Genomic DNA, 19,613 nt, shown 5'->3' on the forward strand with positions numbered 1-19,613 from the left:
GGAATTAAGCTGTCTGAAGCAGCAAGGTGGGCAAAAGCACAAATACAAAAACCACCTTTCAATTACAAGTGAATTAAAATGAATATTAATTCGAACAATTGTCATAAAACCATACAACAAGCTCTGAAAGCTGTCTGAGCTGTCACCGGAGATTAGGTACTATTCACCCCTCCTTTGCAATAAAATAATAATAATAATAAAATCATCCAACATTTCCTGTTCCACTCCCTACCCTACAATTTTCCCTCTAAACAGCACTTAGTAAGCAATACCAATAAGAAGCCAGTTATATCATCCACTTGGGTAGTGCTATCTCCATTCCAAACAGAAAAGGTAACTGCACTGAGGCTACAGAGAATTCTGGAGGAAAGAAGACAGATACATTTTATTCCTTTTAACCTAAATACACGTCACAAAACAAGCACGTGCCTATTACCACATAATTTAAGAGTCACTATAATTATTTTCCTTACACAGGCTACGGGACACAGGCAGTGTAAGTGCCACAGTTTTGAGAGTGCTTGGTTCATTCTGGAGATTACTGCAGTCTAAAATTAAAGGGTTTGCAGCATTTGCTATTTCTCTTTCAACTGCTGTACTGCTCTGAGCAGTTTAAGCACAGAAATCATATTGAAGACCTACCCATAAAGTCCTTTATCAAACACACAGAGAAATACCTCACGGCTGGTAAAATAATTTGTTGTATACATGAAGAGATAAGCACAGGGTCTGCAAGTAAATGGTGAAGTCCAGAACCCACATTTGTTCTTCCTGTAATGAATCAACTCAATCTGAAGAAAAGCAAGACATGCACTTGGCCAAACAGCAGCAGGATAAGGAAATAAACTGCAGAGCTGCCTGCAAAAACGCCTCTGGTGTTATCCACTATTGTTCAGTGAGAGGAAAAGCTAGGAAAATCACTGTTACTCTTTGTAACATAACTGACAGAAAACTAGATTTAAAAAGCACTGAGATCATCTGCAAATAAAGGAGTACAGTGATCTCCCCCACTGCTCCAATGACAGAGCAACCCATTGTGATGTTTGGTCATAATTAATCTGTAAGTCACCACATGGGTTTAGATCTGGAGGACTGGTTCCTAACCTCAGAGTTACCCTGAGCTCACAAATCACTTGCCTTGCATGCTTTGTAGCACACTCACTGTATTTAATATATGCTGTCATACTTAACACTGCAGATACACAAAGGAGTTCATCTGTCAGCCAAGAATGAACCAGAACTGCCTGTGTGCATATGGGAGTGAGCTCATGTTTGAAATAATTAGTTCAATTCAAAGACAGTGGTCTTACTTCTACTTCATAAATTTAAATTTTCTTCTGTAGGGAACTTATTCCAGAAGAAGTTCCAGCAACTATTTCTCTTGCCATGTTCCACCAGATGCACAAGTAGCTGAACATCAGTGTTCTGGGGTTCCTGGCATTACCTTAGGTATTGTTCCTGCACTAGGAATAATGTAAATCCACTTTTAGTAAAGGCAAACTCACACTGAAGTCATCAGGAACTCCTCATATCCAATTCAGTGGAATTTTTATTGACTACCCTGTAAATTCCAGATTACTGGAAGGATTTTCTGTCCTTCCCCTGAAATACATCTGAGTTAGCTGGAAATCCTAATCTTTCCTGGACTTGTTGGAATGAGTAACGGGAAACTGGGTAAAATTCTGTGTCTCACATGGATGGCTCTCTGGTTTAGTCTGCCTTAAAAATAATCTCCCCAAAGAGATATCAATTGTGTTACTCAACCTCATGTAGATTTATTTTAACACAGTCTAAATCTGATTCTCTGCTGTAAGAGGCATTTCCTTCACTCCACCACCATTCCTTCTCTTCTGCCATTTTCCTCTCAGTCCCATCCTTGTGCCACAGTACCATCCAAACCTCTGCACAGCAAGGCAAACCAGGTAAATGCAATAATTATACATTTCCTTTTGGGTGGGACTAAGTTGCCAGGCAGATCAGATCCCTTAGCTTGCCTTCCAGATGGCATCACCAGCACAGAGAAGGTGGAGGGGGAAAATATCAAGCAGACAAAGGAGAGAAGAAGGTACCAGCAAAAATGTTGCAGGTTTGTAATAGACTATAAAAAAGACAGAGCATGTAACCACAGACTCAGATTTAAGCATCACATGATCCAAAGACTGCATTCTCCTTTCAGAAAACAAACTGTAATTCATTCATTTTGAGAAAAGCTCTGGTCTTTATCAGGCAAATCACATCAGCCACATGCTGATACTCTCAGGCTGGAAATTTTCAAAACTTCCTGAATCAGAAAAGTCACCATTTAAAAAAAAAATCAGCCTAATTATTTCAAATCCCAAGTCATTTGGCTGTCTACAAGGGGACAAAACAAAGACCAAAAAATGTTTTCTGCATTCCAACAGGAGCCTCCTGTGGCCGTGTACCCATGGCAATCCTCCCATGGCAACTGGCAGGGCCCGTTTGCAGGAGCAGGAGTGGGTTTGTGTTTATCTCAGATGGGATACACAGGCTCTGCATGCTGCAAAATCAATGATGTTTAGTACCTTTGTGCTTCCTGAGCTTATTCACTGAATAAGAAGAAAGCCTTGAGAAAGCAAATGCAGTAAGATGGCTGAACAAGGACAGCGCTTCAGGAAAGTTCAGAATTGCCATTTCTTGATCACAGACAAGACCCTTCCTTTATGCTCCCTATTACTGTTAGCTGGAATTGTATGCACAATAAAGGACTTTTTCCCTTAATGAGAAAGCACCCAGGTTACACCGGGATTTGCCTAACACTGCAGATCACCAAGCTTAAAATGAGGTATCCAACACAGCCAGACAAGATTTCAGATGGGCAAAGAGCGTGTGCAGGCAAGTGTATCTACTTAAAACAAATACTACCAGCAGCATCAGGCAAAACCACAACTTATGAATAGTTACATCTCTTAAAAGCACCAAGTAAATTAGCTGTAATGAATGTTTCTATTGAGTACAGTTGCACAGGGCTTCCCTCTATGCCATTTCATCAAGGTTCAAACAAATTGAGAAACACTTCCACACAGAGGCAGATTTTCAAGAAGGTATTTTAGCAAACTCCTTTTGAAGACAGCAAAGTTCACAGCAAACTTTGGCCAGACTTCTGGGATTCTTCTCCCTGCCAGCAGCAGGCACACACAGATATACACAGAAAACATCTGTGATGCCTCAGTCCCTGCAGACATCCCCTCACAGCACTGAGAGCAGCACTGCCACTGCCCACCCCAGGAAAAGGCAGCGAGTGAAACTCAGCCAAGCAGGTGGTGTGGGGAGGGAGCATAAACAAAATAAGAAAGGCTTAAAAGGGAAAGAGACCCCAGAAGCCCAACCCAAAGAACTACAAAATGCTGGTTTGGTTCATATATTATCTTCCTTAAAAGCACACAGAAGTAGATGAGCATTTTGGTTTTAGGCTCCAACAAATGGATGCTAAAATTAAAACCTACAGGAGGGTTTGCTCTGTAGATACCATGCTGTGAAGCTTCAACAGTCATTTTATTCTACACATCTTTCCCACAATTTCTTATCTTTCTTAGCAATCCTTTTAATTGCTGTCAGGGAGCTAATGGATAAATTGAGTTAATTTTTCATTCAAGTGAGAACATTGGAGGCTGCTTCACACTGGAGAATTAGCAGTGAAGAATCAAGAGCTGTATTTTTGTATATATGTCTTTATTTTACATTCCTTACATCTCTTTATTAATGTTCTGATTTCACTCTTTGAAAATTATTTGAGACATCAAGCAAAGCTTCACTTTCAGATTCTCCCCGTTGAGTAAAACAGCACAGAAAAGGGAAAAACAAGAGCAAACCAGGTAAGATAAGATATTATTGGTGCCACTTTTTCAGTGTAATGAAACACCGCAACAAGGTCAGGGAATAAATTCATGGAGTATCAAAATAGCAGCTTACAGAAGAGCAGGGGAGAAACTGCCAGAACTGCTGAGAAGGGTGTTTCAATCTGCTAATGGAGAGCCAGCAGGAATAGCAGGAGGCTCCCTCTGAAGTTGCCACCCTGCCTGGAGAATTAACATTATTGACAGGTCTTCTCCAGATTCTACTATCCCCAGCTTGGCAGGATGCATTTTACAATAATCCTGCTCAGACCAGTGCCAAAATAACCCCAACTAGAAGCTGCTCCAGTCTTCTCCAGAGAGCCATCAAAGTGCAAATGGTCAGGAACGTGCATTTTCAAAAATGACCTTTCTGAAAGTTTTTCAGCAGCAACTACAAGCCAGCCCTAAGTGTCTGTTCATTCACCTTATTGTCTGCAAAAAAAGCTGAAGGATATTCTCAAAATACCACCACTATCACCAGCTGTTTACAAACTCAATCCACACCTGACTAGGATTAATTCACTTATCTTTTTAGAACCTAAAAAGCCTTAACTACTAAAACTAATATTAAAAGTGACCCAGAAAAATCTTGACAATTATTTCCAGACAAATGATAAGTAAGATGATATCAGAAACCAAGCCATGGTATAATCAAAAGAATATAATTAGTAGGCTTTTATAACAAATACCATTAAGGTGAAGAGTCTCTGTTGAAGCCCACCACAAAAGTCACCTCTTAAATACTGATGACAACATGACACGGTTATTACTGGGTGCCCATCCACCGGGCAGAGAAACAAAGAGGTGGTGCTGTAATTGTACCTCCCTCAGCTTCACATTTCAAAACATTGGAGTCAGCTTCAAAGTATGCCATTCATTCCAAACCAGGAGTGCTGGGCACAAGGCTGGCTATCAGAACACAAATTCCTGCTCCCTTCCCAAGTGCTCCTATTCCTTTGCACACCAGCACACTGCAGGTCAGCAGCACGTAGGGCAGATTTCATGGAGTACAGCCAGGGAAGATCTACCTCAAGTTTGCCAAGGTGCTAAATGCAGGAACCTTAGGACTTGCCTACACCCACAAAAATCAGATGTGATTTGACATCAATATAAATTAATCTGCATCAATGACATCTACCTTTGGATCAATATTGGCTCAGGGTTTTGTTTGATTATTTTTGTTAAAGGCTCCCAAGGGTGAATTTTGGCCCCACTTCCACCACAGCATTACAGAAGCTGCTCTGTTCTGCTGTCTAGTCCTTACTATAAACAACTTCATGTCTCTGAGCACAGTTAAGTTACAGTGAATTTTTCTCTGTGTGTCATATGGCAAACCACATCTTCACCCAGCACCACACTCTGCCTGACAATTCCACTCTCTCATTTATTCTGCCTTTCAGCTTTCCAATGCTGAAAAGCCCTGCAGTTGCATTCCCAGGGGTGTTAACAGACCTGCAGAGAACATTTAGTAAGATGTCCTTAAAGGCTAAAATTAACCATAAAGCTGCTGTTTATTTTGAAGCTTGGGAACAGGGAGCTGTTTTATGTGTCAGAACGAGTGGCCTGACACCAAAAACCTGATATGAAAGTTTGCCACCGAAGAAGTGGGCTGGCACAAAGAGCAGACGAGGCTTTTATTTAAATGAAGTTGGCTGCCTGCACCAGAAAGTTTCACTATCAGCACTGCAGATGCCTGATACCATCTGTAACACACAGCAAGCCTATTATGTTATTTTGTTGTGTGTGTGGTTGTATACATAAAAATAAGGAGAGTTAAGAGACTCTATATAACACACAACAGCCTTTGTACCACGGCTGCTCTAATCAGGTATTCCAGCCTGTGGAGGTCTAGATCCTATCTTAACCATTTCTGCACCAGCCAAGAAATATTTGATCTTCAGAGAAAGCGTAAATTACGTGCAACACGTGTGTGTATCTCACTTGTATGACCAAATCTTAGAAGTGTAAAAATTCCTTTCCATGTTAGGCTGATCAATCTGTTAATTTTTTAGTATATTGTCAATATTATGTTTTATTTTTTTCCCTAAAACTTGAAAATTTATCAGTATCCGTGACTTGAAAATAAATAACCAAAACTTAATATGCTACATATAGACACTCCAAAACCTAAACAGTTATCTGGTTTGTACATAGCTAAGAGGGGCCAGGAAACAAATTGTTTTAGTTCCAGAAAAGGCTTTTTTAAATGAACTGAGTCTCTTTTTAACTCTAATATTTCTGTATTTTAATTTATTTTCCTAAATAGTGCTCACTTTCCAATCTTCCATTTTGAACTTCTTTGCATTCTATATAACAGCATTGTTTTTCAAGATGCCTTTTTTAAAAGTATCACCACTTAAAACTCCTGCAGGTCACAACCCCTTTAGCACGTTTCAAATCCTGATTTCTCTCTGTGGAGATCACCAAGCCTCCCCCACCAAGAGAAAAATAGAGATCTCCTCCTCAAGAGCCAAGGGGTTTTTCCAGAAGGCCTGACTGAAGGGAAAGGAGTGTATCAGCTACACAAACTGCCTTGCTGGAGCTTTTACTGTGTCACACAAAGGGAAAAAGGTTGTGCTGCCAGGGATCAGTCCCTTGCCAGTGATTTTGGACGGCAGCCTCTGGGACACACCACGGCCACTGCAGAGACATGTGGACAACGTCAATAACATCACTATCAGCTGCAAGTAGACACAGATGACCAGCCAGCCACTCCCTCCTCCCAGCCTCCTTTGTGTCAATAAATCTTACCCTGGCTGTTTGAGCAATGTTTAATCATAAACAGTTGGGAACATGCTCCAGAATATAAACAAAGGTGAGTAGGAGAAAAAACGGAGAGTGCAGTACTGAAAATCACTCGCCACTTGCTGCTGAGCCAGGTAACAGAGAGCAGAGAAACAAAGAACTGCTGGGGAACAGCACACAAGCACCTGGTGTTCATTTAAAGCAGTGACCATGCAACAACATTAAAATATCCAGGACTGCAGCCATGGAAGGATTTCAAGGACTAAATGCATTAACATTCCTGGTTCTCTTAAAAACAAACAAAAAAGAAAAATTAAATTGCTTAGAACACCCACTCAGATGCATGGAAATAAACTACCCTCATTGATCTCATCCCACTGCGATTTACAACAGTCATCTCGATTCCCTTCTGTGTTGCTAATCAAGCTAAAATTAACTCCTCTCCTGCTTACCACACATGCTAGAGCCACAAACATCAACACAGGGACAGCAGGATCAATTGTTTCTCTCTACAAGTGCAGCCCACCTTGATCAAGTGGTAAATGTGTACTTAGGATTTACAGGATCTCTCCAGGGATTTTAACCACGTTTGGCATGGGGCTGGGTAGCTGTTTAGAGGTAAATGTGTATTTAGGATTTACAGGATCTCTCCAGGGATTTTAACCACCGTTTGTCATGGGGCTGGGTGACAGAATAAGTAGCTCTACACTTCAAACACTTCTGAATAACTTCTCACTACTGGCCTCTATTTTACCTCTGTAAAATAGGCTGCAAGAAAATGGGGATTTCAGTCATGTTCAGCCAGTGTCCATCTTGGAAGAGTCAACATCACACTTGTCACTCCTACTCTGACTAAGAGCTAAGATGTGTCTTAAGGCAGCATCTTCAGAAAGCCCTGGAGGACTCTTCATTCCCAGAAGTTTGGGACTTTTTCAGAGGACACAGAGCTTTGTTTATATGGCTGTCACTCTAACAACACCGGGAAAAACAAATATCATATCTGAGTGTTCAGTTCTGAAGCAGCTTCATTTTAGATCCCAATGCGATGTTTTAGAGGAAAAATGCCAAAACAAAACTAAATCCCAACCCTACCAGATAACAGCCATTAAACAAAGCTGAAGTACAGATCAAATTGGCAGAACTGTGGAGTAGAACAGAAGTTTCAAAGAGAAAAGCACTCCATGGAGATAAATATACTTCAAGTGTGTGCTTGACAGCAGCGTAGGTTTTATGGTATTGGAAAAATAAAGTACAGTGATAAACAAGGTTAGTCCATCCACCCCCATGGTAACTTGCTGTCCCACTAAGTAAATTCAAGTGCACAATGAAAGGCAACTCTTATGAAACAATGCAGGATGACATTTAATTCTGGATTCTGCTCTGGCCACCTCATCCTGCACTGATCCTTCCTCAGACATCAAATTCTGCACTGTAAGGCTGAAATGGCAGACACTGCACAGCCTTGGATCAGGAGCACGTTCTGCTCAGCCCTTGCAAGGGCTCAGAGGCCTGACGTGTCTCACCCTCCTGTAGGATTTCTCATTTCCCACTTTCCCCAGTCCTAAGGGAGCACTGCCAAACCACAGCTCCCAATCCCAGTGACAACACGTAGCCCCTGGCAGCTTCAAGACTCCTGGACCGTGGCTACTCTGGCAGCACCAGGCAGTGAGTCTGACACTGCTTTCCAGAGATGTCACAGAAACGCTCAACACCAGCTCTGGAATACACACACATGTACCCATTTTCTGATGCAGAAAACCAGAAAAGGCTGCCTAGCCCCCATTCACACTCAATTTTTCCCTGCTCCAAGATAAACCTTAAGATAAGAGCCTAAGTCTGGCTTCCATTCTACCACAGCAGAGACCACAAGAAGTGACTCAGCCTCTGCCACCACCTCTCATTCCTTCCCTGCTTCTGTGAAATTCAAGAGCCCTTCTGAGAGGCTTTCCAAGCCTCTGCTGGTCCCACTGATCTTGGTTAAAATGAAAAAGGTCAATATTAACTATTTTCCTTCTTTGCTCATCTTGGCAGAAACACTCAACTATGTTTCCCCCTCAATCATAAACCACAATTAACACCTACCTCAGTGCCAAAAAAAAAGCCCCTTCTGCACCCACGCTCAGAGGAACTTCCCTATACCACCTTCTACACAGAGTTCTGTTTTCAATAAGAAATTAAACAGTACACCAAGAATTAAATATGTACTGACAGTATGGAACTAACTGCAGGGCCACAGTTGGCCTCTACAAGAAGCACTGGTTGTTCATTTCCATACCTCACTCAATACCAAGAATTTAAAATCTTTGCTCAACTGCCATGGAACTTTCAGCTGGCTGCAGATCCTGCCCCTTTCACTACACAAGTCTGGCCAACTTCAATTCTACTCCCATTTTCATCCTAACTCCCATTTCCTCGAGAAGACCCTTTCTTATTACTACAAGCATCCAGACTCTTGGGGAATTTTTGTACCCTGGAGAATAAGGGGAAACTAACTTTGAAAAAAAACAGTTCATAAAATCTCCTAATAACCTTTTCAGAGAGAGGCACTTGTTTCAGCATCTTTGCTGGATACACTAGAGCAGTTTGATTCTCATGTAAAATCTCATTTACAATGCCATCAACTTTCTTCTAATGGGCCATTCATCATTGTAGGGTTTGCTTTCAAGTAGCCAGCCCAATACCTTGAAAGGTCTCACACAAGTCATTTAGCAGACTCACCCTTCCAAAGGCAGGGAACTACCTATAAACACATTAGGAAAGGCTGAGCAAAACAAAATCACCTCAGTAAAGCTCAGGAAAAAAAATCCTAATTTCCACATATATATGCCAGAAAAAGCCTGTGTGTGGGATGGTACTAACCTTTGAATTCAATCAGGCTCTCTGAGAGGGCTCTAACACGCAGAGCATGACTATGATGTATTTTCCTTTGAGGCTGGTTCAGTTCATTTAGAAAGTGATTTGGAAAAGCTAATGTACTATTTATGTATGTTATAAAAAACTACCCATATGGAGTTAAAACTTTGCAAAATGTTCACATAAGTCCGCTCCACTCCCTCTGAAGACATTTCACAATCCATTCAATACCCAGTAGAGGAAGCCAGGATTACTGTTTTAAAACAGCTCTGAGGGTAGTTTAAATGTTTTAAAAGCTGACAACTTCTAGACTCAGAGCCAAATAAACATTTGGGGCAACAGAGTCTCTCACACAAGTGTCTACAAAGTGACATCCACCTGCATCCTTCCAAATACTGACATTTAAAATAAAGGATAAAAGAGAATCCCAGGCACAACCTTCCCTCCTACTAAAAAAAGAATAATTTTACTATGATTCAGATGATGATGTATTGAATTGGCTTGTGAAAGGCCACCTAGCAGGACGTGGTTAAGATTGCAAACAATAAAAAACAATCACAAGATTTCTAAGGTATTTTAAATCCTGCCAATATATACAACTGGACTGTGGGGTTTAGACCTTGAAAAGAGTTTAACCAACTGAAGTGACAATGACTCTTGCAAAACACAGCACATGTGGAAGTTGTCACCCCAGTGGTTTCTATATTTTTAAATTACAAAAATTTTGGAGAGTTATATTGTCATATTAATGGCATAGTTTAATGCTCCCTTTCCTTTGCTTCAGGAGAATATACAGAATTAGGGAAACATTTTACTTTAATGGATGTATCTTACATGGAAGATTGATATGAACTTCACAGTTTGCAGTATCAGCTTTTTGGACAATAGAATTCTGGCCTATAGGTTTTTCTGCTAAAGGTTTTTTTAATAGGAATTCTCATTCTTGCAATAGAGAGCAAAGCAGAAGAAATAGAGAAGAAACTGTAGTCTCTTGGAGAAGAGGATGCACCCATTTGGTGACAAGAGACCTCACATTCAGAATCAGTACCCATCATAACAAACTTGTTTCCCAACTTCATCCTGCAGCTGTTTGCAGCGATTTTTACACAATTGCAAACAGGTGATGTGCAAGTCTAAACTACTCGATTGTGCCTATTTTCAACAGCCAGTCTGCGTATGCCTTGTTTACACAACATACACACAAAAAAAGATAGCAATTCTTTCACTGAACCACTAGCAATCAGGAATTTTCTCCTAAGAATTCCTATACCTTAAGGAAACTTCAGTGCTTGCCTTAATGTTCCATAAAGGCATTAGCAGCAAAGCATGTGCCAGCCTTTGACCTCCTTTGCAGGTCTTCCCAGGACTAAAACAATTTCATTATCTTGTCTCATTAGATAGTGTCTGAGGGAGAGATGGGAAAAGAAGAGCCACAGTAATTATCCAGCTGAATGGACAAGGCAGAAGGAGGCAAAGCCACCCAATTGCCTAGCTTGTTGACAGCCAACACCCTTTACACATGGTGGGCAGGCAGCCACCAGCACCACGTTACACCAGCCATGAGACACTTAAAAAAAGGAACGAAATCAATAAATAAATAGCAGTTGGCACATCTCCCACACCAAGAGCCTACCCTTACCGGCTTGGGCTATGCCTCAAACTGAGTATGAAAACCAAAATAATTTTTGGTCTACCCATCAAGTAGAAACAAAATTTGCTTTCTGTTTCTCGTCCTTTTCTCCTCCCACACAATCAGGATTCCGAGTGTGTAAGAGTCCAGAGTTCTTATGCCCTCGAGAGAGGAAAGGCCTGAAGTTGCTCAAGAACAATTCCTTTAGCAAGTGCACAAACTGGCTCTGCAGGGAGTCCAGTCCTGCTTAGAAAACTGTTGGTGGCTTCTGTATGTGGCCTAAAGGGAGATAGAAGATTAAAACAGTTTGTGTGGGAAGATTTCCCAAGGCTCTCCTTGAAGTGGCACGAAGCAGAAAAAAGGGGTACAGCTCCAAGGTTGTATTTCAGAGAGAGGGGGAGGGATGTTCTTTTCCACAGTGCTTACACCACCTCTGCAAGGCTTTTTGTCTCCTCATTCTGTCCTAAAAGATGGAGTGGATTGTGCTTGCACATGAAAACAGGCTCTTGTGCTAGAAGATTCTTGGGGCAGGATAATAAGTGGCAACAATGTGCTTAAAGTTTCCTTCCACTTCTCCTCCTATCCTAATCACACAGCATATATTAACACAACCAGACAAAGACTGTCCATCTTTGCTCCTTCAGCTAAGGCAGAGCTCCTAATTAACTTCTACATTATTTCTCCCCAACTGTCAAGATGTCCTTAAAGAACATGAAAATTACATATCTGGTACATTTAAAGGAGGGAGGAAAACCACCAAAGTAAATTGCACATGCACAACAAAGGACAACCCAAGAAATTAAACTCGCTTTTAAGTTACTAAAAATAGACAGGATGGGAGGGAAGAGACTATCAATCAAATCTTAGAGTTGCTGAATATTCAAAGAACAGCCTTGTAATAGACTGCTCTCTCAAGATTGCTTGAAATTTTTATGATAAAAAATGCACGAGGACATGAAAAACGGAGCAGAAGCTTAACGAAGAGCAAAATACACATGACAGAAGTGGATACAGAGTATTAATTAGGCCATTAAGATACTTAAATGTTTTACTGTCCAATAAAATATGTATTTCATAAAAATTAAGTGCCATGCAGAAGGAATGCACACATGCATTTACTGAGCTGTTCTGAAGAAACCAAAGATGTGAATTACTAGCAAAAAACATTTGTGTACAAGAGTGAATAGACATTAGTAAAATTGTATTTGTACTATGAAAACAAAGAATATACAATTGGATGGAAATTTTCACTCACATTTACTTAAGGGAGAAATTCATCTGCTCTATAAGCATCTCATCAATCTGCTTTTATGAGGAGTCTGCAGTCAACTGAAATAGGGAGACTTATAAATACTTGAAAAAACAGTTCAGTGATTAATACTGAATTATTGACTGAAGTGAATGCATTAAGACCAGACAATAATTTGTACTCACAATTAGTCGATTAACCACGTCTGGAAGTACATCAAGATGTCTTTTCATAGCCCACATTCAGGAGACAGAAAAAAATGCTTCAGCTTTTTCATCTTGCAAATTTGTCAAAGAAAAAAAAATCATTGCAAAAATGACACCTCCACATTTTCCCTGGTTTCAGACTTGCAGTCAGTTACATCAGGGCCCATCAGCCATTTCAGATGCATAAACCAACATTTTAACCTAAGTTTACCTGTCAGAAAACACTGCATAAGCTCAGGGGACTTCTCAGGCATTTGCTGCAAAGCATATTCAGCTGTAAGAGAACAAAGACCTTCATCACCCAATACCCTGTGGACTATTCTTTCTTTACAGTGGATATCTCAGTCACGAGACTTTCAACCTCAGGAAACTCCTGGATGTAGAGGGACTGAACCAAAGATAATAAAACAAAGTTGGTGTTGGGCATGGCTACATGTGAGAGAAGCCTCTGTGCTCTGGACAGCTGTTAAGGAAAAGGAAAGGAAAGAATCTGTACTAAAAGCAAATGAGAAATTTTCTCCCTTTTCATTAACATCACCAACTCAAAAGCACATGATTTTTCTTTTTTTAACCACAGTTCCACTTGGATTGGAAAGGAAAGCTGTTTCATCCACATCCAACCAGCAGTGAGGTGAAGCTTGGTCTGTGAAGCATTTCTGGTTACAGAGCCCCTTGGCTCTGATGGCAGAACACCCAGCCACTGCTCAGACACTGAGCTAGAAGGAGCTCAGTAAATCACCACGTGCCAGGGGAGCTGATATGGAGCTGAGTGCTAGCAGAGATCCCCCCAGAATAGGAAAGCCAGCTGGAGGGAACTGTCAGCTCTCTGAGTGGTTTAACAAGCACCTCACCAGCCTGTGTCCCCTTTGTCACCCCAGGCTGTCACAGAGCAGCCCCCAAACCCTGGCTGGCTCTGCTCTCTGACATCACTGCACAAACTCCTCTCAATAACAGACACCAATTACCACACCTGGGCCAGCAATAAACCTTTATTTGCATGGCATAAGTGGCAAATTCAAGTAGTTCCCCGTTCTCTACCAACATCCTGTTGCCACATCTACCCCTCCAGGCAACCGCAACACCGAGAGAGAGAATTTGGTGTCCCACAGAACAGCTCAGATGCCAAATGGCCAGTGGAGCAGTTACTGGGAGCTTGCTCACAAAGACAACAGGCACATTAATCTGCTTGTCATTTATGTCCTCAGTTGTTCAGTGCAAGGCTGCCTATCACGTTTTCTGGAGAGGGAGGGTAAAAAACAAAGCAAACAGCATTATTTTGATTTGTTACCGGGACAGGATGCTCTACCGTGAGTATGCTCACACAGCTGGCACCAAAATAACTAAGGATATGAATTACTACAGATTTCATCATTTTTATTCCCCATTTTCAGAAAAACAAAAACTTTCACACTCATTCATCCTCTAGATTTATATGAAAACAAAACAGTACCCACAGGAAGGAATCCGCAGTCACCTAAGGATACGTGCCATGATTAAGAGTTTGCTAGCACAAAGAAGTTACACCAGCACAACTTGAATCCACATTTATGACTTTATAGCTGAGACTCCCCACAAAACTGTACAAGACAAGTGTGGCATGTTCTCGTTAGATTAATCTTTTCATAATCAACACATCAGCTAAGCTGAACCAAGCCTGGTTTAAAAGAATCCATAAGGACATACACTGAGTTTTGCATAACCTTAGTTTATATTCACAACCTGACTTACAGCACAGCTATTTTTGAATCAACAAATTGAGCAGCAGTTTCACATGAGAGAAACTTTCCCTTAAACGTTTAATATAACTCATGACAAATTGAGCTGCTTAGCCAAAAATTATTACTTGACATGAATTCCATAATTAAAATCAGGTAATCCTTTATCACATCTTGCTGTGCAACAAAAAAAACCTGTTCTCAAAGACAGTCTTTGAAATTAAGTATGAGCATGAAAAATACAAGATGAAGCACTAAGAAAGCAAATCTTTAAAGGGTTTCTAGCAAGAGTAAAACCACCATCCACAAGCTGTAGCACAGCAAACAACGTATTTCAAACAAGGAACAAAAAAAAAGAAAATTGTTGCAAATGTAGATAATGCAATATTTAAAAAGCAAAACTACCTGAGGAGTTACCAGAGACAACATACATATGCAGCATTTCAGAAACAACTAGTTCTGCAGTCGTGGTTCTGTGGTGAAAGCATTTCCTTGGTGTGTGTACACAGGGTGTGCAGCTGCCCCCAGATGTAAGGACACCCTCCCCTCCCTCGTCCCCACCGTGGTGGCATCGCTCCAACCACAAGAATGGAGCTTGAGTGGTTGGTGAGGTCACCAAAACACTGCAGTGCACTGTGCACATCTCCATTTCCCTAGAATATGGCATTTTTTTACACTTGAATTAGTGCCTGGAGTTTCTGGCTATCAGACTGTACAGCTATGTCCCTTAGAAATTGGATCTAATTCTCCCTTTTCTGGTTGCTGAGACCCCCCCCACTACTCAAACACCAAAGGGAACTTGTGTACTCACAATACGGAAAGATTAATGCACGTGTAAAATTCTGCAGGATCAGCACCTTGGTGTGTGGTCAGAGTATTGGACTATTTATTTTTGTCAAGTTTATCGAGCATCTAGAAAAATCTCATTATAAATAAAGCAGTATGCTCTTAATAAAACTTGACATGCAGGGTAAGTTTTCAATTTATAATGGGGCTTATATATATAATGTTTTTATTTTAACTCTGTGTTTTAATTTGATTTCCTCTATCCATATATTTACTTCCCTTGAATTTATTCTCAAGCTAAAAAAGCTCCTCCATTTATTTCCTAAATGCTAAAAGAACTACAGGTTTAAAAACTTGTTTTTATGCTTAGAAACCTCATACTGAAAGAACTCATTTACACTCAAAAACACCAACTTCAGGCTCCATTAATTATGCTACTGCAAAAATTCAAAATGGTCACAGCAGCAATAAGCAAATATCCCATGAAACATTCCCAGACAAGCATCATTTTCCAATCTATTGAGCTCACAGTTCAGAAAGCTCAAGTGCTATTATCAGGCTATGCTCAAGCAACACTTGCAGGTTTAGTCAATAGAACTTTTGTATTTAGGAGCATCTGAAGACCTGACTCATAGCTACTTAAAATTCAGGTTAGCAAGTTAAACTTTCTACTGCTACAGTGCCTTCTGTTCTGGGGGACAAAATAAATAAATAACTAAAGAAATGCTTATTTTAGTTACTGAAGTGTCCAACTTGTTATTGCCAATTATTTTTAACACTGAGTCAATTTTGAAGAAAACAAAGAAAAAGTTAATAATTCATCATTAATCTGATCCCGTAAACACTTGATTACACCATAAATTTTAAGAAATTACTGTATTCAACAGGAAAAAATACTGCACTTAATGGTCCCTGCTCTATCTTACACTTTTGCTGGTATCAAGAGTTTTTAAAACCTAGTGCATATTCTCCTGGTAGTTTTGAGTTCCTCTCTTTCTTATAGAAAAATACCCAGATATTTATCTACAGATTTCCAGCTCCCACAAGCACAGCTAAAAAAACATCACAAGCTATAAAAAGAGTTTCTAGCAAACCCTTAATTTGATTTGAAGCACTTATTTTTGATGTAAGTACTTCCATCATTTCATCTTGATTTATATTTGTGATGTCTGCCGTAGTGTGGCACTTATTAATTAAACTGATTAAAGATCTTCAGCTGTACCATAGGCCCTCCACTCTTCCACCCACTTTGCTCCTAACTGTCATTAACCTCTAGGAAATGTCCTCTTTGTTGGTTATTAGTGTTTAATTATACTGTATAGTTATGTCATCACATCTGTGAAATACAACCTCCCATAACAACACAGCTGTGGAATATGATACTCCTGCCCAGCAGTAAAATCCTGGTTACAGCAGAGAATCCACACACACCACGTTGATGGAGGAAGTGATACAAAGCTTTTCAAAAGCCCTTGATTATGAGTAGGGCTGTTGAGACAGGAGGTAAGTACAGCCTTCAAGAGAGGTCTCAAACTCCCCCTCTTTCCTCCCTGCCCACCCCTCCTGACAAGATTCTCCATACATTTCAGGAATTACTACTAAACTTAGAAAACTTAGAAAAGAGAAGTTCTATACAGAAATAGTAAAGTGAGAAGGAACCTCAGAAAACAGAATTTATGAGCTCATCATCTATTTTTTGACGAACAGTATGAACTACAACTGAAAGACACTTTTTCCTGGAACCCTCTGCTTCCATTCATGATCTCATGATGCACAAGCATTTCCTCTGCTTGTAAAGCAACAGCAGCAGTGACTGCAGTGGTCCAAAGAAAACAGCACTTTGCACATTTCTGCCATCCTTTACAAGTGTGGGGAGAAAAGGGAGGACAACCACTCAAACAACTAATTTTTAGAGTATTACCAGCAAGAGCTCCCCACATCACAACGACTTCCTCTAAAACATTGGATGGAATGATCACTAATTCCTGAAATTTAACATAAACTGTACATTCTGCTGGTATATGGAAAAGGTGTGGCTGCATCAAACACAGCAGGAGTGTTACCATAATATGCAGAAAACATTGTGTAAAATCTGTGTACTACAACCTGTCCTCACTTTGTCCTCCTTCTGACAACATTAGCTGGCAGTAAGCTCACAGGCTTCTCTGCAAGAAAGAAATTGCATTTTATGTTTACTGGGGAGCGATTTTTGTGTGTGTGGAGAGGGTGACTAGGAGAGAATTGCCTGATTTTTCAAGAGTGGAGATAATGAGATAACAGCAGACAGTTTCAAGCCTCAATCAAGACTCTGTACGCCAAGCTTCAACAAGATTTTCTTTTTCCTGGTCTGAGTTACAAACCCTTGACTGGCCAGTAAGGAGTTGTTTACCTGACAGAAGCAAGGGGGCAAATTCCTTTAGATTGATGCAAAACATTTTCCTACTCTGGAAGTCAGAAAGGGAGGAGCACCAAGTTTATTTATGTAGCTCAACCAGCAGCCAAGCTATGAGGACGCCTTATTGTGTAGAGTTCAGAAGTGTACATTAAACTCCTCCCTTTAAAGCAATGCAGAAGGAAAGTTGCCATTCCCACTCCAGGAGTCAGGAGCAAAGGGGAGAGAAATAAGCAACGAGGTTGGTGGTTGACATAGTTTTCTGTCACAATGCTTATGATTAACCAAGTGAAGAAACAGAATGACAGGGAGCAGAGAGCTTGCACAGATACCACAGCCAGAGGGAATGACAACAGAAGTGCCCAGGGCTTCGGGTGGTCTTGTTTTACAAAGCCAGATTAATTAACCAGACACTAAAGGATATCTCTTTTAGAAAATGAAACACGTTAGAAACCAAAATGCCTCAGAGAGTGAGCAGCCAGGGAGCTGTAAGTAAATTACTAAGTACAAAATGAAGCAGCCTGCAGAGGAAATGAGTAATTAAAAAACCCTCTCCTGAGCGACAGGCTGGCGAGAGAGGGATAACTCCAGGACCCTGGTGCTGGAGGTAAACAGTACCTAAGCCAAAACGTGACAGATAAAAACAGATGTTTTATACAAACAACAACCCCCAATCTCCTGCCTTTACAGTGTACTCAGCGATGGCATTAGGCACAGTCAGTCTGGAAGAACCTGAGGAGATGCACACAGGAATTACATCACCCACCACCATCACACTGCTGCCCTGGGGTGAAGCACTGCCGTGGCTGGACAGTACTCAGCAACTATAAACAATGTTTTCAGAGGAAGAACTAGAGTAACATCAACCTCATTCTTCTTGCTGCAAGAGAATTTAACAGAGCACAGACCCTGGTGGCACAGCAAACCCTTCTGCACCACTCTATCCTTCCATAAGGAAGCAAAGACACCCTTGGGCACCTGCTGTCCCGGTGAGCAGCATCACCCCCAGCCTGGCCTGATTCTTTTCTTTCTGCTGCTCCATAGAGACACCAAGAACAACACCTAACTTGCCAACCCTTAAGTAAGCAATTCTGGCGAAGTGGTTTCCAACTTTTTCTGCTAAATCTTTTCCAAGGAAGACAAGGCTTGGGTGTAGCAAGTTTTAGCCCACTGAGAGTCTTTCCTTCTTTTCTGTCTTTTTGAAACCCTTAGGAGCCACCAGTTGAACATGAGTCTGTCTGCAGGCAAGCATGGAGGATGATGACCATGGGGGACACCCTGCAGCGAGGGGCTTACACTTCTTCACACCTTTTCCCCAGACATGGCTCTCTCAGAGGGAGCAGCCCCAGTCCCAAACACCATCATCTTCCTCTTTCTCGGCCACAGACAACAGCAAGGCTGGGAAGGTGAGGACATCCCATGTTGATGCTCAGAACCTTATCAGGCAGACGTCCCTCAAGCCCTGCACCAGGTGAGTGTTCCTCACCCACTGTGACCAACTTCAAGTGAGGGAACCTTCACTGCCCCCTAAGGCTGTCTGTGAGCAGAGGGATGCTGTCTCAAGCCCTCCACCTCATTCAGAGGCAGACCCACACCATCCCCTGAGACCCCTGCTGGGCAGGGGGACCCCTGACCCCTGTTTCCTTCATCAGCTGTGGCCCCTCACCATCACCTCAGGCCCTTCTCCTGGCAGACACACATCTCCTGCATGGGACACGGGCAGCTCACCGTCTGCTCCGTGGGGCGAGGGACCCCTCCCCGTGCCCTCCTCGAAGGAGCCGCCGCTCCGCCCAGCCCCACGTCCCCTCCCCAGGACAGAGGGTCCCTCTCCGCCCGCTGGGGCCGATCCTGCCCTGCGGAGCGGGCCCGGCCCCGCCGCCCCCGGCCCCCGGCACTCACTGCGGCGGGAGCTGCAGGGCCGGGCCGCCGCGGCGCTGGAAGGCGCCGTCCACGAAGACGCCGTTCTTGCCGAGGCAGCGCAGGTAGAAGTGCGGCTCCTGGAAGCTGAGCTGCAGGTGCCGCCGCGAGATGAAGCTGGAGTGCCCCATGTTGACGTCCACCGAGCCCTGCGAGGAGTTGCGGCCTATGGTGACGGCCGGCTGCCGCATGAGGAACTCGAACTCGCGGCCCTGCAGCCGCGCCAGCACCGGCCCGGTGCAGGCGGCGGGCGGCGCGGCCGGGGG

At 42.1% G+C, this 19,613-nt stretch overlaps 1 protein-coding gene across 2 annotated transcripts in view; it reads right to left on the reverse strand.

Annotated features, from left to right (window-relative positions):
* Positions 1-19,607, reverse strand: part of FOXK1 (forkhead box K1) — a 56,514-nt gene extending 36,907 nt beyond the window's left edge. For both annotated transcript variants that reach the window (XR_005954724.1, XM_041462421.1), the window contains exon 1: positions 19,330-19,607. Coding sequence is in view for 1 of the 2 variants with exons in the window: in XM_041462421.1 (XP_041318355.1) it covers positions 19,330-19,538 (209 nt within the window). In the remaining variant the exon portion in view is untranslated. The remainder of the gene's footprint in view (positions 1-19,329) is intronic.
* Positions 19,608-19,613: the final 6 nt, after the last annotated feature.

The sequence above is a fragment of the Pyrgilauda ruficollis genome, unplaced genomic scaffold (assembly GCF_017590135.1).
Source record: "Pyrgilauda ruficollis isolate IOZ18807 unplaced genomic scaffold, ASM1759013v1 scaffold16, whole genome shotgun sequence".
Classification (NCBI taxonomy): domain Eukaryota; kingdom Metazoa; phylum Chordata; class Aves; order Passeriformes; family Passeridae; genus Pyrgilauda; species Pyrgilauda ruficollis.